Source organism: Schistocerca cancellata, chromosome 5 (genome assembly GCF_023864275.1).
Source record: "Schistocerca cancellata isolate TAMUIC-IGC-003103 chromosome 5, iqSchCanc2.1, whole genome shotgun sequence".
NCBI classification, from domain to species: Eukaryota; Metazoa; Arthropoda; class Insecta; order Orthoptera; family Acrididae; genus Schistocerca; species Schistocerca cancellata.
This window is the reverse complement of record NC_064630.1, coordinates 322844970-322872410: the sequence shown is the minus strand read 5'-3', so window position 1 is coordinate 322872410 and position 27441 is coordinate 322844970. Positions and strand designations below refer to the sequence as shown.

General features: G+C 42.6%; 1 protein-coding gene and 1 pseudogene across 1 annotated transcript in view; both read right to left on the bottom strand.

Moving 5' to 3' along the window:
* LOC126187375 (valine--tRNA ligase) overlaps positions 1-27441 on the bottom strand; it is a 189830-nt gene that overhangs the window by 91231 nt on the left and 71158 nt on the right. Inside the window, exon 10 of the mRNA XM_049928422.1 lies at positions 7185-7275. Within this exon, the coding sequence (XP_049784379.1) occupies positions 7185-7275 (91 nt within the window). The remainder of the gene's footprint in view (positions 1-7184; positions 7276-27441) is intronic.
* On the bottom strand, positions 15803-15920 carry LOC126189156 (5S ribosomal RNA; annotated as a pseudogene).

Genomic DNA, 27441 nt, shown 5'->3' with positions numbered 1-27441 from the left:
AATACTATTCCCAATGTCAACTTCTGACTGTAAGATCAAAACTTTCCTCTGTTTTCACTTGCCCATCATCAGCCTTAAAACACACAACCTTCCAACCTAACACAGACCTTGGGCTATGCTACAGACCAGCCTGTTATCACAACCAACATACAATGCGCAAGGAATGGACGGATCAATATCCCACACTAGCAAGTCTTTATCACTAAATAGATGGCAGAAAATTTTGGGGTATAGGATGGCTTAAACAAGGTATGAATGGAATGTTCACAGTGTAGTTCACATTTATTTATCATCCCTTTCAAATCACATAATGACTTCAATGACACACTGTACCAGATTCAATTTGCACACTTATGCTACAATTATGGCTCTTTATACACTGCAAATTCTTCAAGAGTCGTTTTGAATCTTCACGATTATCTTTTTTAGATGCGGTTGGGTTGGTTGGTTGGTTGGTTGGTTTGTTAAAAGGGGAGGGGGGGGGGGGGGGCGGAGCAGCACCGAACTGCAAGCTCATCAGTCCCTTGTTCCCAGTAGAACAATTACCCAAGGGACAACGAACACTACAAAGGACAACGCAGGACAAGAAAACCACAGAGACATGCAAGAAACAGGGAGAAGATATTAAAAACAAGAAAGCAGATTACCATGGCTGGCTGACCATGAGAATAAAAAAGGACAAGCCAGCCACTCCGCAACATATTAAAACCTCCACCCCAAAAGCCCTAGGGTGGAGGACACACAGGGACAAAGGACATGCGCTAAAACTCAGATCAAATGATAAAAGCCACCCTCACAAATAAAAAGTAAAACTAAAGCTGCTGTTGAGGCATTGTTGCCCAACACCGAAGGTAGGGTGCCGGGAAAGTTAGAAGTCCACTGCAGAGCAGTTAGAAGTGAGCACAGTCCAGCAAGAGCTGGACAACTGTCGTTTGGGAGCCACAGCGACACTGAGGTGGGACCTCAAGACGGAGGAAGTAATCAAGTGTGAGCCACGTATGACCAATGCGGAGTCGACAAAGGACAACTGATTTCCTGCGAGAAGACACACATTTGCAGTCTCCTTAATGACATGCAGTTTGTTGTGCGTACTGTTATGCCACTCCGTCTCCCAAAGCCGAAAAAACCTTGCGGCATAAGACAGAATGCAGGTCAGTTTCAGAGATGCCCATCTCCAGGAGCGGTTTCCATGTAGCCTGCTTGGCCAGCCTGTCAGCAAGTTCGTTGCCTGGGATTCTGATGTGTCCTGGGGTCCACAGAAACACCAATGAACGACTAGATCGTTCCAGGGCAGAGAAGGACTCCTGGTTTCGCAACCAAAAGATGCCGAGGGTAGCACTGGTCGATAGCTTGTAAGCTGGTCAGGTAGTGGGAACAGAGAAGAAGCAACTCACCGGAAAAGATGTACTGAAGTGCACGAGATATGGCCACAAGCTCTGCAGTGAATACACTGCAGCCAGCAGGCGAGGAATGCTGTTCAATATTGCCTCTGTGGACATAGGCAAAGCCAACATTACCATCAGCCATCATGCTATCAGTGTAAACAACTTCAGGGTCCCAGAACATGTCAAGAATCGAGAGGAAGTGACAGCAGAGAGTGGCGGGGTTAACAGAGTCCTTAGGGTCATGCAAAAGGTCCAGACGAAGCTTCGATCGAGGTGTACATCATGGAGGTGTACATGAAGGGACCTCAAGTAAATGTGGTAAAGGGAAGGACTCCAGTTTGGAGAGAAGGGACCGCACGCAAATTGCAGTCATGAGCATGACCTTGGCTGCCAATGGGGGAGATGAACGGCAATGGGAGGGCAAAAGAGATGGTAGTTCAGATGCTCAGCAGAACTACGATTCTGTGAAACATAACTGGCGAGCAGTTGAGCAAAGCTCCTGTCGCTAAGCAAATGCCACAGTGGTGCACTGGGTCGAGAAAACACAACGCTGAGGACAACGCCGAACCGTAAACCAGACTCCCATAGTCAAGGCAGGGTTGAAAAAGGGCTCTGTAGAGCTGCAGCAGCATAGAGCAATCTGCACCCCAGTTGGTGTTGCTCAGGCAGTGGAGAACATTGAGGAGCTGCCAGCACTCCCACTTAAGCCGACGAAGGTGAGGTAGCCAAGTCAATCAGGCATCGAAAATCAGTCCTAAGAATCGATACGTCTCCACTACAGTGAGTGGATCGTGAGTAACGAGAAGTTCTGGTTCTGGATGAATGGTGCGACGCCAACAGAAATGCATAACACACAACTTCATGGCTGAAAACTGGAAGGCGCGGGCTAGAGCCCATGACTGCTCCTTGTGAGTGGCTCCCTGTAGGTGCCGCTCAGCAACACCAGTACTGGAGGAGCAATATAAAATGCAGAAGTCATCTGCATACAGAGAAGGGGAGACTGATGGCCCTACAGCTGCTGCTAGTCCGTTAATGGCCACTAAAAATAGAAATACACTCAATACAGAGCCCTGTGGAACACCATTATCCTGATACATGGGGAACTATGGCAGGCACCAAAAGTACAGAGCAACAGGAAGTTTCGGATAAAAATTGGGAGCGGGCCCCAAGAGACCTCGTTCATACAATGTGGCAAGGAGGTAGTGCCATATGCTTTACGTAAGTCAAAAAAGACAGCATCCAGGTGTTGGCATTTGGAAAGGGCTGTTCAGATGGTAGACTGAAGGGACACAAGATTACCAGTGGTAGAGCGACCCTGGCGGAAGCTGCCCTGACATGGAGGCAGTAGGCTACGTGACTCCAGTATCCAACCCAACTGCCGACACACCATACATTCCAGCAGCTTACAGATAAGGCTGATGGGCCGATAGCTATCCACATTAAGCGAATTTTTAATGGGTTTTAGCACCGAAATGATGGTGCTCTCCCGCCATTGCAATGGAAAGATGCCATTGCACCAGATCCGGTTGAAGATGATGAGGAGATGTCGCTTGTCATCAGACGAGAGATGTTTAATCACCTGACTGTGGATCCGATCTGGCCCAGAAGCTGTGTCGGGGCAATGTGCAAGGGTGCTGAGGAGCTCCCACTCTGTAAATGGGGCATTATAGGGTTCATTGTGGCATGTAGTGAACGAAAGGACTTTCCTTTCCATTCGCCATTTGAGGGTGCAAAAGGCTGGGGGATAGTTCTCCATTGCGAGGCTCCAGCATAATGCTCAGCAAAGTGCACGGTAATCACGTTTGTGTTGGTACAGGGCACGCTATTGATGGTAGCTCCAGGGACACCTGTTGGGGTCTGGTACCCAAAAAGACATCTGATCTTTGTCCAGACTTGGAAAGGTGACATATGGCACCCAATGGTTGACATGTACCTCTCCCAACACATACTCTACCCTTATTTACTTTTTATATATTCCAGTTTAACTAACTGTTCACATACACACAAATGGAAACTCCAGTTTGGAATATCAACAATATTAGGAAAAGGATAGATTGCTGCTCACCATGAAGATGACCTGCTGAACTGCTGTAAAACAGTCTTTTTGTTGTGCCTGTCTGCAACTCAACGAGTCATTTTTATGGTGAGTAGCAATCTATACTTTTCTGAGAGAGAGAGAGAGAGAGAGAGAGAGAGAGAAGGTGGCGGAGGGGGGGGGGGGGGCATATCATAGATATATCTAAATAAGGCCTCAGAGATAATAAGAGATCTGTAATATAATATAATACTCTTTGCACTGACCAGCAGTTCCATGACATCCCATGACAGTTGGTCCAATACAACCAAGAAATGTGGGAGTTAGTTTAGCATCTGACACCAATAACATGTACTCATGACACCTTAAGTACCACAGAGATAAGACACATAATGGATCTTGTCATGGTCACAGAGACATGGCTATAATTAGATATTAAATATGCTTGGGGTTCTGTGTTCTCTAGATCTACACCAATTTTATCACAAGGATTTCATACTAAATACACATGCCATTTAATGCAGACATACACAATTAGCAAGCAACATTATACTTCTATTGTTATGCATACAAAATGTGCGTATGTTATAGACATTGATTTGCACATATTTATTGTTTATCTCTTTGTATCAGACGCCACCAGTGATGGGTTATATGCCTCAACACCAGTCTAGCAGTTAAATATTTTACACACAGCTCATGGTGTACAGCAAAGTATCTTTTAACAAATATTTACAAACTGTGGAGCACCAAACATATAAGATTTTCATTCCCTTCTATTAAGTCTTTCTTTCCCTAAATGAAATTTCCTCGAAATGTGTATGTTCATAAAAATGTTGTTATATATCTCATTTTCAACTTTGTATGTCAATGCATGCACAATACACTAAGGCGTATCAACAGAATTATATAAGAAAACAAACAATGGAAAATCCCAGAAGGAATGTAACAATACTATGAAAGAGATAGTTGCTACTCACCATATAGCGGAGACACAGAGACAAGGTCTTTGTTGGAAATAGACAACCAACACACACACACACACACACACACACACACACACACACGACCAGTCTCTGGCTGCTGTGGCACACTTATAAAAGAATGCATTTTAAACTTACAGATAACAACCACATCAGTTAAGTACATTTTCATATCTTTTAAAGTGTGCCAATACTTAACACGACATCATTTGGTAACTAAAATACTGAGTATTAACAGAATTTTAATTCATATTTATCAGCTTGCCTTTATCTGTCCTGCCACTGAAATGAAGAATGCTTGGAAGACATCCACGCAATGTCAACAATGGACTTATATTACTTTACCTCATGATTCAAACTGCAGATGTAAAATAGTGCAAGAGTTGAGCCAACAGAAAAGCTGCAGTGAAAGAGCTACATTTGCATTACTTTTTAAATGAACTGAGGTGATGCCCAGAGAACACTTAGTTAAATTACTGAAACATTTCACTTTCATCACTTTGTTTCTCTAACTTTCAACCTTTTTAATTTAGGTTTAGCATGCAGATGGACAATGATGCTGCAAGGAAACAAGCACTCACCAGACTACAGTTCATATGGCAAGAGAAGAGCTCTGACAGCTGATGCAGCTTTGGCGCACGTGCTTTGCACATCCATCATGGCCAATCAGATCGTGAGCTTTTGTTTACGTTACCATGACAATGCCCCAGAGTTGCCATAGTGCTGGGGACCGCTGCTGGCTCACTGTCCGTGCGTGTGGAATACTGCCAACTGCGCTACCAGCTGTCAGCTGTCAGAGCTCTTCTCTCGACATACGAAGTACAGATAAGAAAATATGCAAGTGGTGGTCTTAACCTGTGTTCAAACTGTGGTTACTCCAATTATAAACTCAAAATTGTATGCAAATGTTCCTGTCTGATTGTTGTTCAACTTCTTGTTCACCAGTTCAAAAATGGTTTGTGTTGTCCCCCCCCCCCCCCCCCCTCCCACTAACATACAACAAGTGGATTTTGCTCATTTGAAGGACTGAAATGGTGTGCATTCTTCATTCACATGAAGAAATGAGTGATATCCACAGTGGATCTCAAACTGAGTCCAAATTTCTAGATTTCCAGAAGGCTTCTGACACTGTTCCTCAGAAGTTGCTTCTAACCAAATTGTATGCCTTTGGGCTGTGAAATATCATTTAAGTTGTGCAACTGGATTCATGACTACCTGTCAGAAAGGTAACATTTCATACTAACTGATGGAAAATCATCACGTAAAATGGAAGTGATGCCTGGCGTTCCCCAAGGAAGTGTTATTAAGCCCACTATTGTCACTACTATTCCTAATCTACATAAATGATTTAAAGATTGTTCGCAAAGGATGCTGTCATTTATCACTGGAAAAAGTCATCAGAAGATCAAAATCAATTACGCAATTTTTTGGAGAAGATGCCTGCCTGGTGCGAAAAGTAGCAACTGACTCTAAACCATAAATATGTGAGGTCAGCCATATAAGGTACTAAATGAAATTGTTAAATTTTGGCTACATGATACATCACACAAACCCAAAGGCTGCAAATTCCTCTAAGTGCCTAGGGATTACAATTACAAACAATTTAAATTGGAACAACCACATAGAAAATGCTGTGGGAACACTGAACCAAAGACTGTGTTTTACTGGCAGAACATTTAGAAGATGCAACAGATACACGAAAGAGATGCCCATGCTCTTCTGGAATATTACTGCACAGTATGGGATCCTTACCAGATAGGATTGATGGATAATGTTGGGGGGAAAGGGCAGTTCATTTCATATTACTGTGAAATAAGGGAGATTGTGTCACAGAGAAGATGCACAATTTGGAGCAGCAATCATTAAAATAAGATTTTTTTCATCGCTGTGAGATCCTTCCATGGAATCTGAGTCACCAACTTTCTCCTCTGAATGAAAGAAATATTTTGTTGATGCCCATCTACAAGGGGGAAGTAACTGTCATAATAAAATAAGAAAAATTAGAGCTCACACTGAAAAATTTGTGTGGTTGTTTTCCCACACACGGTACGATAGTGGAATGGTTGAGACATAGTCTGAATGTGGTTTGATGAAGCATCTGCCAAGCACTTAAGTACGAGTTGCAGAGGAGTCATGTAGATGGTCGATGGATGCAGATGTTATTACCTAACGACACAATTACCTGACCTTATTACTAATAAACAATATCACTATTTCATGTAATTTTGTTTCATTTGAGTGACAGTGTAATTATTTTATATTTTAGGTAATGTGCTACACTGTCGTTCTTTACTACAGTTTGTCCAACTATTTGTTTCAAAGTACTATGAATTACAGGAACATTAAGTGTATTATCGCAGCCATAACTGAAGCACATCACATTCTCTGCATCTTAAAATAGTATTTCCTTTTATGTCAATTTCAATTCACTATTTCCAATCGCATTAACATCTCTTGCTTTTGTAGTGACAGTTCAGTTAGATGATACTATTCTTAATGAACTACTAAGATCTCAATTGACCCAATTTCTGGGAGCATTCCTCAGTTTCATCATTTCTTTTCCTGCCTTTTTGTTTCATAATAAAGTATTACACACAGGACTGCAAAATAAAATGTTTCACAAAACAATACTTACTCTCTACAATATTCAGACTAAAACATTTTTGAAAAATCCAGCTTTAAAACTGTATTTGGAAATATTGTGTTCTATCTTCACATTCAAATGTAAGGTAAACTTTAAGTTTTTATAATAAAAGCCATTTGAAATAAATATATACACACCATTCCCTTTTGTAGAGACGGATCTTTCAGAATTACATGGTATGCTGGTATTCTATGACCCCACCAGAGTTGCCGCGAAACACACCAGTCCCTAATAACCATAAGAATAACATGGAGCACACCATTACACATTAACTTTATCATTATTACTACTCTTAAAAACTCATTTATAATATATATTGGTACAGATGCACCTTACATCATTAGAACTACCAGTCTGATAATAGCCCCAAGCTTTAAATTGTTTCTGACTTTTATTTATTTACTGCTGGAATTCTCATTATGTAACAGAATCTTAGTCATGCCTAGACCGAGAGAGAGAGAGAGAGAGAGAGAGAGAGAGAGAGAGAGAGAGGCACGGCAGAAAAGAAAGTTAACTATTAAGTACTATCCTGTTCTTCAATTCAGTCCTTCTGTCCCCTCTGAGTTGTAGTTCTGCATGATCCACAGCTGTCTAATCTGGGAACCCTTGCTCGCATGTACTTTTATAGTAGGAGACCGTGTGGAGCATACAGAATTGATTGGCTAAGGTTTCATGGAGAGAGAGAGAGAGAGAGAGAGAGAGAGAGAGAGAGAGAGAGAGCAGGGGGGAGGGAGGGGGTGGAGGGAGAAAGAGCTTCCAGACAACGCTTGTCTGGGCACAGTTAGGCTTGGGGGTTCCTAATGTGTGCATGAAATTACATATGTGAGGGAAAACAATAAGGCTTCTTCAGCCGCATATATTGATACATAAAGGGCTCTTTGAAGGATACGATGTTAGTGTAGTGACTGTGTGGACGTCTGTGGAAAGCTCCATAACTGAGATGACAAGGAGTTTTGAGTTTTGATTACAGTGAAAGAATTCAAACAGACCTTACTTGTTTATTTCTATGGGGTGTTCAAAAAGTCTCTCCACAGTACCGTATGACTGTTAGACGCGCGTGCTGTACAATTGTTCACCTGCCTGGGTTACTTCGCGTCAAGTGGACTCTCCCAACATTCCACTGTTTCGTTTATCTCAGTAAAAATGAATATTCAATAAATTAATAACTTTTATTTCACTGAGTTTCATTTCAGTATATTCATTGTGTTCTATATTTGTACTCCACAAGCCACCTTATGGTGGTGGAGGGTACTTTGTATGTCATTATCATGTCCCCCTTGTTCAGTCACAAACAGTGCAGCAGGGGAAGAACCACTGTCACTAACCCTCCATGAGAGCTCACCATCTTTAATCTTCCCCTCATGATCTACTCCTGGAATGTGCATAGAAGGAAGCAATACACTGGTTGACTCTTTCAGGAACAGCTTCCCTCTTGTACCATCTGCCATTGCAGAAGAGTGAGCATCACCATGACATTTTACTGCTTATTAGACCCTTCATGGCTATGGGCATACATGCAAACGTGGCACGTAGAACAACCAGACAGCTAAGGGCATATATGTAGACCTGACAGGTAGAACATCACATGGCTGTGGCCATTCATTTATGCCAGGCAGGTAGGTAGACCTGACGGTTAAGAGCATTTACCTACACCTGGACGCACGAACAGGTTAACGTCCACTATAGACTGATGACCAACTGCTGTCCACATTTCAATATTCCTGTCAATACTGTCATTATTTGCTCTTCTTTCTAATGACGGAAAGCGCTACAGCTTTCACCTTTTCCTGGGCCCTTTCTGCTATTGAGGCTATCTAATAGATGCAATTTAATTTCCTAGCATACACAATACAAGAGACACAAACATTATAATTGTAAGGACTTGAATGATCCTAATGAACTGACATATCGGAAGTTACAAAATGAGAGCAGTAGAGCAGATATGTGCAGTGTCTCAGCAATATGTGATGGTGCCCGGAACAGAAAACAGTCCATGCAGCCAAGCAAATGAAATGTGATTTCCTAATCTATAAACTATGCTTGATACTAACATATATGATCTGAGAGGACATGAATTATCCTATAGAACTGATGTATCAGATGTTGCAAAGGGGGTGCAGTGCACCAAAATTCTTGCAGTTTATCAGAAACATTCACTGCCGCACGGATCAGAATATGGCACACACAGCCAAACACATGAAACTGCAATCATTGTGACAATACAGAGAGATACTGATTTTATAAAGAATATTATTGAAGAGTGGTTCTACGCACACTGGAACATGCAATTAGCTTACAGTGGCCATAGCCTGCGGCAGTCATCAGGCTGAGTCAGCTGTCCACTGGCCACGTGCACAATATGTTCATCCCCGTCAGCTAGCCGGTCAGGCAGGATGCTCGTGCTTCGCAGCCATGAAAAGATTAAATGAGCCTATGACAAAATATACTACTCTGCTTTTGATCTCAAACTCATCTCTTGATTATACTTGGTCCCATGGTCCCAGACAATTATACAAGGTCCCAGACTATTGAGTAATACTCAAGTTTCAGTTGAACATGAGTTTTGTAAGTGACCTCCTTCATGCGTGAACTACACTTCCTAAGGGTATTTCCAGTGAATCTCAGTCTAGCACCTGCATTACCTTCTTGTTGTTCCACTTTAATTTCTCTGTACACATAATGTCAGATATTTAATGCAACGGGGTGCTTCTAGTGACTGTTTGGCAATGGTGTTACCACACAATAATGGAACTCACCATCTATTTATGTGCAGTAGATTACATTTGTTTATGTTTAAGATGAATTGCCTATCCCTGCACCAAGCACCGATTCTCTGCAATTTGTATGTCTGAAGATTTATCTCTGTTAAGACTGAGATGCTGTTTTCTATTTGCAAGGCACGCTTTAATCCAATCAAACACCTAATCAAACAACAAAAACAAAGATACCAACCATTTCCTAAATCGTCTGAAATCCTCACTTGTCACACTCCCACCACACACCTTGCTTGTCATGTTTGATGCCACCTCCCTATATACCAACATACCCAATGTACATGGTCTGTCTGCTGCTGACCGTGCCCACCTGTTTCCATACCTATGGCATCCCGCCTACTCACTTTAATCAACTTTATTCTTATCAACAACTACTTCACCTTTGAGGGGCAGACAACTTTATTCTTACCAACAACTACTTCACCTTTGAGGGGCAGACATACAAACAGATGAGGAGTATGGTTACGGGAACCAGGATGGCTCCTTCCTATGCCAACCTTTTCATGGGTCACTTTAAAGGGGCTTTTTTGGGATCCATAACTCTTTAACCCCTAATTTGGTTTAGGTACATTGATGATGTCTTTACCATATGGACCCATGGTGAGGAAGACTTGTTCAAATTCCTAGAATTTCTGAATATCTTCCCCCAACTAAATTTCACATGGTCATATTCCGAATCCCAAGCCATTTTCCTTGATGTTGATGTCCTCCTCACCGAAAACCAGCTACACACTCCTGGCCACATAAAATCCTACTAACAAACAACAGTACTTACATTTTGACAGTTACCACCCTTTCCATATCAAACGTTCCCTCCCATACAGCCTTGGCATTCTAGGCAAATGTATTTGTTTAGATGCAGACTCCTTACAGCAAGACACCATCATTTTCACCTCAGGGTTCACTGGACATAATTACCTCACCAGCCTAGTACAAAAGCAGTTTTCCTGGGCCATCACATCCAAGCCTGGACTGCTGATCCATCCAAATAACAACTTCGGAGCACACCACTGGTCACTCAGTATTATCCTGGTCCATGTATTGATCAGCTACTTCAACAAGGCCATGACTTCCAAACCATACCCTGAAATGAGATCCATTCCGTCTGAGATTTTGCACACAACAACTAGAATAGCTTTTTGTCACCCTGCTCTCCACAATTTTCTTGTCAGACCCTATGCTTCTTCTGTACCCATCTCCCTACTCTATGGCTCCTACCCCTCCTACCCCAGTGACTGTCCCCACTGCAAGACTTGCCCTATGCACCCTCCTATCACCACCTACACCAGCCTTGTAACTGGCAAAACATATACCACCAATGGCAGAGCCATCTGTGAAACATGTCATATACCAACTGTTATTTGAACACTGTTTGGCCTTTTACAGTGACATAACTACCACCAAATTATCAGTTAGGATAAGTGGACATAGGCAGAGAGTGTATACTGGCAACACGCAATATCCTGTTGCAGAACATTTTCTACAACATGACAATCATGACCTTGGTGCCTCTTTCACCATATGCGCCATCTGTGTTCCTCCATCAGACTCCAGTTTCTCAGAACTCCGCAAGTGGGAACTAGTGTTACACCATGTCCTTGATTCTTGCCATCCAGTGGCCTTAATTTACGTTAACTTCTTCCACCTCAGGATTTCTTCAAAGTAACTAATCCTTCCTTCACTCCATCTTAGCTTTCTACATCTTTCATTTTCTTATCTGTACATTTTTTTCCAGCCCCTCCCTCCTGTGTTACGTACAATGCACTTAGCTTTTCACTCTTATTTACTCATACATGATGTTTAAGCAGTAATCTCTGTCTAGCCTGTTACCCTGTCTTTCACCTTTAAACTCTCAGGTTTTCAAACCTCGTCCGATGCAGTCCCCAACAATCAAATCAGTCTTTCCTTCTCACCCCGTGAGGTAAGTCTCCCCTGACCCAAGGTTCTGGGTGACTTTCTCAAGATCGTAAGAGCACCTTCTAGAAGTCCAGGAACCTGTGTTCACTTTGAGTGCCAGTATCTACCGCCTGCTAGCTCTTGTGAAGAAATGGAGTGATTGTGGATCTTGCTGTGTGTGGGGCACGGTGAGGAAGGGGGGCACGGAACTGATCCTGAACTTAATCAGCATCACTGATTTTAGATATGTAGTTGACTCATGGAAACTAATTACCAAATTAGGACCAAACTTTGTAGCATTGATGCCAAGGACATGGGGAAGAGAAATAATGCAGAATCAATTCAATTGAAACACTTTTAATGTGCTGCTATGGTACATCATACCATTACATACTAGTACCATTACTGCTGCAAAATGGGCTCAATATGGTGCCCATCAGTGTCCAGAAGAGTCTGAAAGTGCAGGATTGCATTCCGCACAGCTGAACGATGCATGTCTGTAGGTATGCTGGCTAACTCTCTCAATATTCTGCAGTTCAGATCAGCACACACGTGAATATTCCCACGGTAACCCCGTCCTTCAGATAGCCCTACAACCAGAAATCACAGGGAGAGAGATCACGTGATCATAACAGCCAAGAATTTGGAAATGATCAGCTGATAAGAAGTCTGATGAGACTGATGAGATCTCTTTCCCCTGTAGGGTGGGTACGAAATACTGGTGAAGCATATCGCAGTAACTCTGGGCAGTCACACTGCACGCCTTTGGCCCTTGAGCACCAACCTGTTTAAAAAGAATGGGCCAATGAAGAACAAAGCCATGAAGCCACACCATACAACGACACATTCACCATACAGAGAAATTTCATGCACAGTGACTGGAGACGAAGATCTCCAAGCTCGGCAATTCTGTGTGTTCGTCTCACCCATCAGAGAAAAACCAGCTTCGTCTGTCCATATCATGGTCCAAGGCCAGCCCTTGTCAACTTCAATCCTTGCGAAAAAGTGGAAAGAGAAGTCAACACGTTGTCATGCATCCTGTGGTGCAAACTGCTGTACGATATGGACCTTGTTCGGATACCATTTGAGAATGGTTCAAAGCACCTTCCGTACAGTGGACCACGGGTTGTTCCACTATCGTGACACAGCACGCACAGTGCCTGATGATCGGGAATTGCGCACAGCGTCCATCTGCCATAGCAACAGCAATTTCATAAACCACCTTCGGTGCAACTGGTCATCAGCCTCTTCCCAGAGTGACGCCCAGTTCTCCAGATGATTCGAACTACTTCATCATGCTCCACACAGTAGGCGGAGAAAGAGAACCCTCCCATAATCCTTTCAGCCGGCAATATTCTCAAAGTGCAGCTGCAGCATTACTGTTGATTTGGTAATAGAGCTTCATGAATAATGTCCTGCTCTGTTTGTTCAAGCTCTTGTTGTCCCAGCTCATGTGAACTGCGACTGATCATGTGTGTGAGGCTATGAATCACGATGACTGATCACAGCACCTGGTGGCTGTAGTCAGAACTGGACGGTGGCGTTGTGACGCGTGGAAATCGTGCACCCCATACTCTAGACATAAACGCCACCAAGTTTGGTACACGTAAGGTAATTAGTTTCCATGTTATAATGAGTTGAATAGGGAAATTTTAATTATAACCACCCAATAGAATTAAAGACTGCAATGTAAGAATGGGCAATGTTAACCTACTACTGCCATTTAGAGGGCAAAGCACATATATGAATAAACTGCAGTATTTGCCATTGTAAGTTTGCCGTGCTTTAGATATTTATGATCTTTGATTAAAAACATTATGCATTAGAAGAGGTAATCCTAAGACATGGCATGCAATTGCTTCTCACACCTTTCTGTATAACCATGTTAAGAGTTGTTTCCCTTATAACTGGTGGGAAGCAACCAAACACTATCATCTAAATAGTGTGTAAGCTACACTGAGTTGACACTGTTACTTTTCTTTCAATGAAACACTGAAATTGGTGATTCCTTCTCAACTGTCTCATACTAAATTTATTACATTGATTACACTGTTCAACACATGAAGGTTATGAAAGTCAAATAAACTAAACTTTGTTAATTTGGTGCCACTGAATTCAAAAGTGAGCATACAAGTTGCATATTAGCTGTGGTTTTCTTCCTTCTCCGAGTTCTGGTCCACAAATTACGTGGAAGTGGCTGACATGCTGTGGGTCACCAGTTCACAACCGACCATCAGCAATTATTTGTTATTCCGTACCTACCATTTCTGGAAAGTTCGTGAAGTACTTTACGTTTGTATATCTGGAATATCTGACAGTTTATTCTGGAATATTCAATCTTTGTATAAATTTTTAAGTTCAAAGTGTTGTACTTCACTGATAATCCTGCATTCGGATGTGCACTTGATTGTGGTTTTGAAGTGACACTGTTTGGTGGAGATGCCAGGTACTTCAAAACATCTGCATCACCGTGGCTCCAGTTAGGCAATATAAAATCCATTGTGTACACAGACAGGAACCTGAATCAAGCAGTATATCATTCCTAAGATCTATATACGTAAGGGATTGATCGATTCTAAAATAGCAATAATTCAGCTGCAAATCAGGAACCCATAAGAATTTTCTGGGGAAGCTGATCAGGACCCAAAGAAATGGCTGAAAGAATTCTACTGAGTTGTCAGATATAAGTGGGATGACATGATGTATTTAGAAAATGTGTACTTTTACTTGTATGGAATAACCCAACAGTGGTTCAAAACATTGTTGAGAAGCTCAATATCTGGGACAAATTCCAGGCCAAACTGAAGAAAACGTTTGGTGATAATCAACAGTAATTCAATTTAGCAGAAGAATCATTCAAAAATTAGGCCCAACATCATAGCAAAATGACACAGTCATATACACAGAATATTCTGGTCCTTCACAACATCATCACTCTGAATGTAACAGAAGCTGAAATACCTCATATCTGACGACGAAAGGAAGTGAAGAAGACATTTACCAAAAGGTAAAGGTTGAATTCATCATAAGGGTCCAGCATATCAAGGAAATGCAACAGAGAGAAAGAGAAAGAGAAAGAGAGAGAGAGAGAGAGAGAGAGAGAGTTGAAAGAGATTGTGGAAGATCACCACGACCTCACTTCTCTCATACGCCACCTTGTAAGAGAAGAGATACAGCAGTTTACAGCAGACAGAACTGTCGGAATGAGAAAACGAAATAGCAGCCACAAACATCAACCTCTTACAGCAGGATGTAATATAGAATCTTAAAGGAGAGGTGTTTTGATCTTTGGCACCAACTTCCACCACCAGTCGAATGTGCCATGAAGAGTCGACTCAGGCAACTCAGACTTACATCACCACCATCAAATGCCAACCCAGCAAACGGCTCCCACAAGTACAGCCACATCCTCCAAGTAAAATGCCCTGCAGAAGAACAGACATTTGGAGAATGAAGGACAACACGCCAGTCTGTTTTCACTGCGGACGCCCAGGACCTATGTGCTATTGAAGAGAACGTATGCTTGTTTTTGATGACTATTATGCCACAAGACATCAACTTCCCAACACTCTTATTCATCCCAGTCAACCACAGACGATAATAATCCATCTGTGGGACAAAGCTAATTGATGTGTTATGAACAAGGTTGCTCTCCAATATGTCGCAACCATTCCCTGTCACCATACACAGATACCAGCCTTTTGCCTAGCAGCTGAATTCAGTTAAACTAACTGAGGTAATCATCTATGGAGGCAGGCCGCCAAAGACAAAAATCCTCTTTGGATGACAGTTACCAAGATGACAGGAAATCTCATCGATGTTATCATCATTGGCCAACAAGTCCGGGTAGTATTAAATTTAAGGGGCTTCTTTCCTGTAATGAAGCACTCCATCTTCAGGCCACGAGTGGCCTACTGGGACCATCCGACTGCCATGTCATCCTCAGAGGAGGATGCGGATAGGAGGGGAGTGTGGTCAGCACACCGCTCTCGCAGCCGTTATGATGGTATTTTTGACCGAAGCCACTACTATTCGGTCGTATAGCTCCTCAATTGGCATCACGAGGCTGAGTGCACACCGAAAAATGGCAACAGCGCATGGCGGCCTGGGTGGTCCCCCATCCAAGTGCCGACCACGCCCGACAGTGCTTAACTTCGGTGATCTCACGGGAACGGGTGTATCCACTGTGGCAAGGCCGTTGCCTCTTTCCTGTAATGCCAAATGCTTATTGTCACCAGCTAAAGAAGATTACATTCCATAAGACACAAAAGCAATTGTGCTGATGGTCAGACATGAGAAATGTGTCCTGTTAACTGACACATGTATTGCAAAAGTAACTATCAATCTCAGAACACAGTCCTTCAAAGTTATTATTTTAACAGAATGTACTCATGGTGTTATTCTTTGATGGGACTCCTTGCAGACTTCAAAAGCAATAATGGACTGTGCAAAATCTGAGCTCCACATTGAGAAAGCTATTCCAACAAGCACACAAAATAAAATTACCTCTGGGTGACTGTTTGCTATTGTATATGGTGGTATCCTGCCATCATCAAAGAGATGACCTTCAGTTATCAATACAGACACAAATTTAAACTGTGAGGCTTCTGTCAAGTGCAAAGTGCTACTCAGACACACAAATAAATCTACATGCCAGCAATGATCATATGCATATGGGTGGTGTGGGAGAATTTCAGATAACTACACTCCTGGAAATGGAAAAAAGAACACATTGACACCGGTGTGTCAGACCCACCATACTTGCTCCGGACACTGCGAGAGGGCTGTACAAGCAATGATCACACGCACGGCACAGCGGACACACCAGGAACCACGGTGTGGCCGTCGAATGGCGCTAGCTGCGCAGCATTTGTGCACCGCCGCCGTCAGTGTCAGTCAGTTTGCCGTGGCATACGGAGCTCCATCGCAGTCTTTAACACTGGTAGCATGCCGCGACAGCGTGGACGTGAACCGTATGTGCAGTTGACGGACTTTGAGCGAGGGCGTATAGTGGGCATGCGGGAGGCCGGGTGGACGTACCGCCGAATTGCTCAACACGTGGGACGTGAAGTCTCCACAGTACATCGATGTTGTCGCCAGTGGTCGGCGGAAGGTGCACGTGCCCGTCGACCTGGGACCGGACCGCAGCGACGCACGGATGCACGCCAAGACCGTAGGATCCTACGCAGTGCCGTAGGGGACCGCACCGCCACTTCCCAGCAAATTAGGGACACTGTTGCTCCTGGGGAGGACCATTCGCAACCGTCTCCATGAAGCTGGGCTACGGTCCCGCACACCGTTAGGCCGTCTTCCACTCACGCCCCAACATCGTGCAGCCCGCCTCCAGTGGTGTCGCGACAGGCGTGAATGGAGGGACAAATGGAGACGTGTCGTCTTCAGCGATGAGAGTCGCTTCTGCCTTGGTGCCAATGATGGTCGTATGCGTGTTTGGCGCCGTGCAGGTGAGCGTCACAATCACGACTGCATACGACCGAGGCACACAGGGCCAACACCCGGCATCATGGTGTGGGGAGCGATCTCCTACACTGGCCGTACACCACTGGTGATCGTCGAGGGGACACTGAATAGTGCACGGTACATCCAAACCGTCATCGAACCCATCGTTCTACCATTCCTAGACCGGCAAGGGAACTTGCTGTTCCAACAGGACAATGCACGTCCGCATGTATCACGTGCCACCCAACGTGCTCTAGAAGGTGTAAGTCAACTACCCTGGCCAGCAAGATCTCCGGATCTGTCCCCCATTGAGCATGTTTGGGACTGGATGGAGCGTCATCTCACACGGTCTGCACGTCCAGCACGAACGCTGGTCCAACTGAGGCGCCAGGTGGAAATGGCATGGCAAGCCGTTCCACAGGACTACATCCAGCATCTCTACGATCGTCTCCATGGGAGAATAGCAGCATGCATTGCTGCGAAAGGTGGATATACACCGTACTAGTGCCGACACTGTGCATGCTCTGTTGCCTGTGTCTATGTGCCTGTGGTTCTGTCAGTGTGATCATGTGATGTATCTGACCCCAGGAATGTGTCAATAAAGTTTCCCCTTCCTGGGACAATGAATTCACGGTGTTCTTATTTCAATTTCCAGGAGTGTATTTGTCACAACTCACCATAAAAGTACATGTGTAAGGACAGTAGAATCAGTCCAGGAAGTGCAGCTTAAATTCAACGAAGAATCATGCTCCACCATCACTACAGACAATGTACGGGAGAAAGCTATTACTGAACTGTCAATACGATCTGACCTGAGTGAGAAACAACTTGGCAAGTGATAGCCATTCTACATCAATTTTTGGATGCTTTCAAAACCTTAGTGGAAGAAAGACAGCCCAAATGGTAGATGACACTGTATCAACACTAAGGAACATTCACCAATTAACCTGCACTCACATTGAGTCACCTGCTGAACAATACATAATCCGGGAGGAAGCAGAGAAAATGCTGCAAGATGACCTCACTGAATCTTCAGAATCCATGGCCCTCCCAGGTGGTCCTTGTGAAGAATAAGAGTGACACATGGTGTTTCTGTGTTGACTACTGACAATGGACAAAATCATGAAGAATGATGTCTATCCATTGCTGCTCATTGAAGACACTGTGGGACTGCTTGAAAGGAGCATGGTGTTTTGAAACTATGGACCTGTAGCTAGCTAACTCCTGACAACGACTATGAGTACAAAGTTATGCTGTTTGTACTATGCGAAATTCTGTCTACCTCGAAATGGATGACGGACAGCCTTCTTCGACACCTTAAATGGACAAATCTGGATGACACTTATTTTTTCAAAGACATTCGAAGATCATCTAAGCTGCCTGACAACTGTACTGTAGTGTAGTGTGTTCAGGCAGCAGACCTCTGCCTAAATGCGAAAACAAGTCTCTTTGTCTTCCAAGAAATGAAAGTCTTGGGGCACCTATTGAATGGACCGAGCGAGGTGGCGCAATGGTTAGCACACTGGACTCGCATTCGGGAGGATGCCGGTTCTATCTCGCGTCCAGCCATCCTGATTTAGGTTTTCCGTGAGTTCCCTAAATCGCTCCTGGCAAATGCCGGGATGGTTCCGCTGAAAGGGCACGGCCGACTTCCTTCCCCATCCTTCCTAACCCAATGAGACCGATGACCTCGCTGTTTGGTCTCTTCCCCCAAACAACCCAACCAACCTACTGAATGATGATGGAGTCAATAGTGAACCAGAGACAATAAGAACAGTCCAAGATTTTTCAGCTCCTCGGCACATTCATGATGAGGGAAGTTTTCCTGGAATGTGCTCATACTACCAGCAATTCACACGAACTTCTGTACCAAAGCACATTCTTTGCAAAAACAACTGCAGGGAGATGCCAAACTTTCTTGGGATGAGGCGTAAGAAAGACCTTTCCTTGTCCTTAAGGTGGCACTAACATTATCTCCAGTCCAGCATTGAATCATGATAACGCCAAGACAGAACTTCACACTGATGCTAGTTCTAGCACAAATTCAGGAAGTTGTTGGAAAGGTAATAACTTATGCTTCCAGAGTGTTCTCTAAGTTTGAGAAGAACTACCCCACGACACACACACACACACACACACACACACACACAGAGAGAGAGAGAGAGAGAGAGAGAGAGAGAGAGAGAGAGAGTCTTGCAGTTGTTTGAGCCCTCTGCGAGTTCTGGATGTATTTATTTGGCAAACTATTCTTGGTTATGGTGGATCAGTATTCTCTGTACTGGCTGACTAACCTATAGGATCTGTTGTTTCAGCTGGCGAGATGGACACTGAGGCTTCAGGTGTATGACACCATAACAGTATACAAGAACGTACACAGTCACAAGGGTGCTGACTGCCTTTCACGGAATCTATTGTTGGAATGTGGCAGCATCAATGAAATCTCTGAATCTCTGTTACTGCTGCACTGCTTCTGAACAGAGGGAAGAGCCAGGATTGCTGGAAACCAAAGAAGCCTTGAAGGTGGAGAAACTGACCAAATGGAGGATTCCAATTAATAAACAGAACATTGTAAAAGTGGAACTACGATTCGATGGGGCAGAACTTGTTGCTCGTCATCCCATCTCATCTGCAGCTAGCGATCTTGAAGTGTTTCAACAATGCGCCTACATCTTGTCACCTGGGAGTCATGAAGGCTCTAGACTGAATCACATGCAGATATTACTGGTCAGGTTTCTACTGATGGCTAATGGCTATGTGAGCCACCGTATGGCATGCCAGTGATGGAAGCCTATGCCACTATCATCTTTGGAGTACCTGGTACCAATCCCACCTATGGCAGTGGCATTCCACTGATTAGGAATTGATCTCTTGAAAAGTTTCCCAAAACAGGAATCGATGGATAACAGTCTGCACTGACTATGCTGCCACCAAAGTTGTGCTGACTGTCAAAGCTCCAGAAATTGCAAAGTTCCTTTTAAAAGGTGTCTTTTGAAGCACGGAGTGTACCAAGCATACAGACCATAAATACCCAGGACACTGTATGTCAAGTACAGCTACAGATTGGGTGACTTGGAACGAATTTTTATGCCCATGTGGAAAGAGAAACTATCAAAAAATTTACTTAAGTGCTACTTTGGGCCTTATCATATACTTTGTCTCTTGTCAGATATCCTATATGAAGCCAATGATTACAGAGCCTTCATCAGGAAAACAAAAGCACAGAGATGTCATCTGTGTCTGCAACTACAGCCCACAGGCACAAATTAATGATGGGAAGTAAAGAGAAATTGAAAACTGACTTGATGATGACTAAGCTTTGATATGAGGAGCTACCATCTGTGCTCATCATAGTGAAGAGAATATAACAATACAACCATAATGCAAGGATCTGCAAACTGCCATACAGAAGACCACTGGTAAGATCTAAATAAAATGTGGGGAGATTTGTGTTTTATGTCCTAGCGGCAACGAGCTCATTAGAGATGGAGCACAAGCTGATGTTAGGCAAGGATGGGAAAGGAAATCAGTAGCGCCCTTTAGAAGAACCACCCCCAGCAATTGCATGAAGCAATTTGGGGAAATCACTCAAAACCTACATCAAGAGGGCTGGATGCAGATCTGAACCGCAGTCGTCTCAAATGCGAGTCCAGTGTACTAACCACTGCGCCATTGCGGTCGGTCTAGATCCAATGTGCTGTATTCAGCTACAATGAGGACTTCTGAAACAGCAGCTCACTATTTCTTCAGGAGAAGGAGCGGGGAGCAACTCTGTGAGCTCTAGTGCATGCAGTGTGGTTTAGTGGTTAGGACTGCTGGCTGGGATGGCATGGGTCACTAATTCAAACCTGACAACCAGAAATTATTTGTTATTTTGTATTTATCATTTCTAGAACCTTTTTGAAGTAACTTATGATTTTAATGTTTGTATATCTCGAATATTCAATGTCTGTATAAATAACTGTGTACTCGATCCTCCAGTACTTCACTTGTGTTCTGACTCTACAATGGGTGTCAGCAACAAACATGCTTTCAGTTATAAGTGGTGTACTTCATTGATGAACCTGCCTTCGGATTTGGTACTGATTGTTATTTCAGTGCAACAATACTGTAACCATTACCAGTAACTATGCTTTCTTCACTAATTGTCAGGTCCCCAGTATAAATAGTTGGCAGCGCTGTCCGAGCAAGTTATAATTCTCACAGCATAGTATCATCATATGGTGTGGTATATGCTCTATGCTCTGTACCTGTTAAACACATGATCAGTAGCACTGCAGCCAGATAAGAGTCTTTTATTTTTAAGAATAGTAACAATGTAATTGCATTTTTATGCTTTTCGAATTGCTTTATTGAAAACTGTGCTGTTCTGTTCTCTTAACAGTATACAACGATGTCTCATTTTTGTGATAACAGTGCACATAACTTTCACTATATTGATAATGAAGTAACATTTGCTTTGAGGAATTTTTTAATTACACCTTCTATAACAAAGCCACAGTTTGGCTGTAAGATGGGGGACCAGGAGAAAAAAAAATGAGCACTCTTCACATGCTCCATTCTGTGTTCCTGCAACCTTAAAGTGTGAACTAAAGGGAAAGATATTGTCTGCCATTTGGATTGTGGATGATTTAGAGAGCGTCCATGAGACATATCAATGACTTATTTATGTAGGGTTTCCACTAATCAAAGGCTTCTCCAAGGGCAAAAAAATAGTTGCCTACCCTAATATATGCTCTGAAATTTCACTTGTATATTGTGCCGAAAAATTTCTGATCCTGAGCCTATAGAAAAAGTTTCCATGACTTCTACAAAATCTTTCGGTGGAGAGAAAACCATTCAGTTTGAGATAGCACATCCTCCTTGATTAACAAGGTGACACAAGGGGGCCTTAATTATGCCATAAGGGATCTAGAATCCCCTAAAAATAAGGCAGAACTTTTGGCATCACGTTTAAAACTGCCTACGAGTGTCCATATTTTGCAATAGAGCTAAATAACTGAAGTAGTCCTATAAAACTAATGGCAACCTCACATACTGAAAAGAGACAGATGGTACGCTGGCTGCACTGAATATAGTGCATAGCCTAATTCAGTGGTGACGTCACTGATGCTTTGAAGACTTGTCTTTAAGGAGTACTTTTATATGATGGCAACATGTTTCCTTCTACTCCTGTGGCACATGCTCCCTATATTAAAGAAATGTCTTCAAGTGTGAGAAACATCCTGGTTGGAATGTACCAAATGAGTTATCAATGGGATGTCTATGGGGATTTTGAATTCACTGCCACACTGTTCAGAAGCAATCCAGCTACATCACGTGTCCTGGGCTACTGAATAACTGCGCTAGGACAAATTCTACATGTGTAAAAGCTGACCTCAAAGGCAGTCATTAATTTTTATGGTAGATATGGAGAAAAAAAAAACCTGAATCTGGCAGTGCTTTTCCATCTTTCAACTATGAAGCACAAATGGCTGCAGGCAAAAACAGTCATCTACAGAGCTACAACAACACTGAACTACTGCCTTAGAGATATCTACAAAGTTATGTTACATCACTGGTTGAGATAGATGCGCCCAAAACAACTTCTTTTACTGGCTGTACTAAAGAATTAAAAATTATGTGCATAAACCACTATTCTGTAACTATATATAAAACTGGAGCTTGTGAATAGTCTCGTAAAAACTTTAAATGTAAATGATTCTGCACCCACTTACTTATGTCTTAAGTTCTCCACATTTGTTAAAAAAAGGCAATTGTGTTTATTGGTCAACAGATAAAAGAAAGAACTAATTAGACACTCAATCTGAATTAGTGTTTAAGGACAAGAAGAATTCAGCACGACAATCCTTTACGAATGTTCTGGGGAACTTCAAAGCAGAAAATTTGAAAAACTGTGACTATACGAGTGACACACACGGTGTGTGCTTTCACAATGACATTTCATTTCACTGGCGAAGCAAAGTCACCAAGAGAAATGGAGAACTGTCATGTTAAGTAACTATTACTGGATGGGGAAAAAGCATGCTCCTGCAATATACTACGAGAAGCAGGTCTTATACATTGTTATCTTTTCTTGTAAGACGCATACAACAAATATCATCTCAAAAATGATAGACAATCAATTATTTTACTGTTTACTTTAGGTTTCTGTGACAAAATAAATAACATTAATTACATAGAAACTCTAAACACCGTAACATTCAACTTATAAAACAGTGTTACGGGTGTGCATATTACGAACGGGTGTGCATATTACGGACTATTTTACTACACAGGTGTTAATGCTTAAAATTATCTGATCAAAATCTCCTGAAGGCTTTGTCATTTAGCTGGAGAGATTCCATAAACAGTAGTCTGTATTTTCTTCAAAATGAATTCAAGTGCTTCAGAGAGACATCATTTATCATGGTGATTGTGATGGGCAGAGGGGGTAAGGAGGCAGCATGCAGTGTGGAGGGAAGGGGGGGGGGGGGGGGGGAGGAAATAGCAGGTATTAGTAGGAAAGATGACTGTGCTGCTATGTGCAACACTGGAAGGCTGTGCTGGGAGGGGGATGGGGGAGGAGGGGAGAAATAAGAGAGATAAGAGGAAAAGACTTGTAGGGGCATTGGCCAGCAGATAGGACACATGTCCACCGAAGTGGGATTAGGGAGGGTACAGGCAAGAAAAGGACAGGGACTAGTGAAGGTTGAGGTCAGAGGGGTTACAAGAATGAAGGATATGTTGTAGGAAGAGCTGCCACCTGCACAAGTCAGAAAAGCTGGTTTTGGTGGGAAGAATCCAAATGGCACAGGCTGTAAATCTATCATTAATGTGTAGCGTATCATGTTGCATGGTATTTTCAGCAACAGGATGGTCCAGCTGTCTCTAGGCCAAAGTTCGGCACTGGCCATTCATGCAGACAGACAGCACATTAAACACAAGCAGAATGTTGCATAGCAGTTGCAGCTAAGTTTGTAGATAACACAGTTGCTTTCACAGGTGGCTCTGTCTTTGATGGGGTAGGAGATGGCAGTGGCAGGACTGGAGTGAGTTGTATTGGGAGGATGTACAAGGGCTGTTCAAAAAGTAGTGTCACTTTAAAATTGCGTGGGCAATGTACATTCGATTATCCATCTTTTTTCTGTTATGTTGGTACACATGACCCAAACATATGTTCACAGTTTCAAATGTACAGCACACTTTATAAAAAATACTTTATAAAAAATGGAGCAAAGAATTTGCATCAAATTTTGTGTGAAAAATGGAATAAAGTGCATTAAAACACTTGAAATGTTGACAGTGGCATACAGAGAGTCTGCTCTAAGTAAAAAAAAAAAAAAACTTTACATGTGGTACAAGCTCTTCCAAGATGGCCAAGAAGATGTCAGTGACAAACCTCAGTCTGGACTCCCCAGCACATCGACAACAGATGATAACATTGAAGCTGTGAAGCAAATTGTTTTGTAAATAATCAAATAATCGTAGGATAAGTTGCTGAGGATGTTGGCATATCAGTCGGCTTGTGTCATGCAAATTTTTCAGATGTTTTGGGAATGAGTCAGCTAAGTTTGTTCCAAAACTTCTCGATTTTGATCAGAAGAACCATCGCATGAGCAGCATTCAGGAGCTTTTGATTGATGTCAATGATGATCCTGATTTGCTCAAAAGGGTCATAACTGGTAATGAAACATGGGTTTACAGTCATTGAAACCGAAGTCCAATTGTCCCAGTGGAAGCATCCCAGGCAGCCAAGACCGAAAAAAATTTGATCAAATGTCGAAGTTTTGCTCACTATTTTTTTCAATTACCGTGGCGTACACATCATGAATTTTTGCCCCAAGGTCATACGGTCAATAAGGTGTATTATCTTGACGTTATGTGCTTTTTGAGAGATGCAATATATAAAAAAGTCCAGAATTGTGGAGAAACAGTTCATGGCTTTTGCATCATTACAGGGCACCTGCTCATTCATTGTTGCTTGTGAGAGATTTTTTGGCCAAAAACAACAAGACAATCATGCCTCATCCACCAAATTTGGCCCCCTGCGATTTTTTCCTGTTCCCAAAACTGAAGAGACCTATGAAAGGATGAAGATTCTCAACGACTAAGCAAATAAAAACTGCATCACTGGAACTACTCAAGGCTGTACCAAAAAGTTCTTATGACAAGTGCTTCAAGGATTGGAAGAAGTGTTGGCACAAGCCTATTGTATCTGAAGGGGATTACTTTGAAGGGAACAACATGAATATTGATAAATAAATAAATATTTTTTCATACAAATATACTGTCACTTTACTTTTTGAACACACCTCGTATGAGATAGTTCCTGCATCTGGGGCTCCTAGAGGGTATGAGCCATGAGGCAAGGGGTTTGGAGCAGGGGTGGAGCACTGACAGACAAGGATATTGCATAGGCTGGGTGGGCTGCAGGTGTAGGAAGTGTGGGGAGGATGTTTCTCACTTCAGGGCACGATGAGAGGTAGTCAAAAACCTGGCAGTGAGTGTGATTCTGTTGCTCCAGTCCTGGATAGTACTGAGTCACAAGAGGAGTGCTCCTTTGTGGCCAGACTGTGAGTGTGTAAGGGATGGTAGGTGACTGGTGAGACAGGCACGGGACGCGTTTCTGGACAAGGCTGGCAGGATAATTTCAGTCTGCGAAGGCCTCAGTGAGGCGCTCAGTATATTTGAAGAGAGACTGCTCATCACTACAAATGTGACATCCACAGGTCGTATGGAAGTGACCTTTTGGTGCGTAATGGGTGCAAGCTGTTGCAGTGGAGCTATTGTTGGTGGTTGGTAGATTTGATGTGGACAGATGTACCAATGTAGATCTGAGAAGGACTAGCAAAAACTGCTTACACATTTCTTTCTATTTGTTACTCTTTATGACTAAAACAACAAATATAATCTCAATATGCTTAACCTTATATAGAAACCCCTTTTTCCCCCTTTCAAGATTTTACTTTTAGAACCAGTGAGGTGCAACATGGCAGTTAAGACATAGCTCGCAGCAACTGTGATTAAGTTATCTTTTATAGGTGCTTACACACTATTCAAGGTATCTATAGTGGGATTTAGTGAAGTGTGGTGGCAGAAAGAAGAGGGCTTCTGGTCAGGCAAGTACAGGGTTATAAATACAAAATGAAGTAGGAGCAATGCTGGAGTAGGTCCAAAAATAAATAAGAAAATAGGAATGTGGGTTAACTACTATGTACAGAATAGAAATGCATTATCATAACCATGGTAGATATGAGGCCAGCCCCAGACAATAGTAAAACTTTATATGCCAACCAGCTCTGCAGATGTTGAAGGGACTGAAAGAATGTATTACATTACAATACATTCTCAGATAGTTCAGGGAGATGAAAATTTAATTCGGATGGTAGATTGGAATTTTCTTGGTAAAATTTTGCACAGAGCATAATTTAATTATTGCTAATACTTGATTTAGGCAGTGTGTAAGAAGGTTATACGAGGTGCGACAATAAAGTAATGAGACCAATATGAAAAAAATGTTGCTTACCGTTTTAGTCAAGTTTAGTGTTGTCTCCTTCAAAGTAGTTCCCTTCTGAATGCACTCACTTTTTCCAACGCTTCTGCCATTGATGGTAACATTTCTGGAACTCATCTTCTATAATATCCTCCAAGAATCTAGTCACAGCTTTTCGGACATCTTGTGTTGTTTGAAAATGTTGTCCCTTGACCGCCATTTTGAATCTTGGAAATAGAAAAAAGTTGCACAGAGCGATATCTGCTGAATAAGGTTGCTGTGATAGTACTGAAATTTGTTTTGAGGTTAAAAATTGCTGTACTGACACAGCAGTATGGGATGGCACATTATCGTGATGCAGAATCCAATTATCAGCAATGTTGGAACGGACACGAAGAACTCTTTTACGAAGTCTTTCTAAAATTTCTTTGTAGCAATATTGGTTAACTGTTTGTCCAGGAGGCACCCACTCCTTATGAACAATTCCCTTGGAATCAAAGAAGCACACAAGCGTGCATTTCACTTTTGACTTTGACATGCGAGCTTTTTTTGGTCTGGGTGATCCCTTTGAGCACCATTGCGAACTTTGGCATTTTGTCTCTGGATCCTACTGAAAAAACAAACTTTCATCATCAGTGATAACATGGCTCAACAATTCTGGATTGATTTCCATTTGCTCCAACAGATTGGTTGCCACAGTTTTCCGTGTTTCTCGTTGTTCTGGTGTGAGATTTTTGGGGACCATTTTTGCTCAAATCTTTCTCATACCAAGATCTTCAGTTATTATCAGACGAA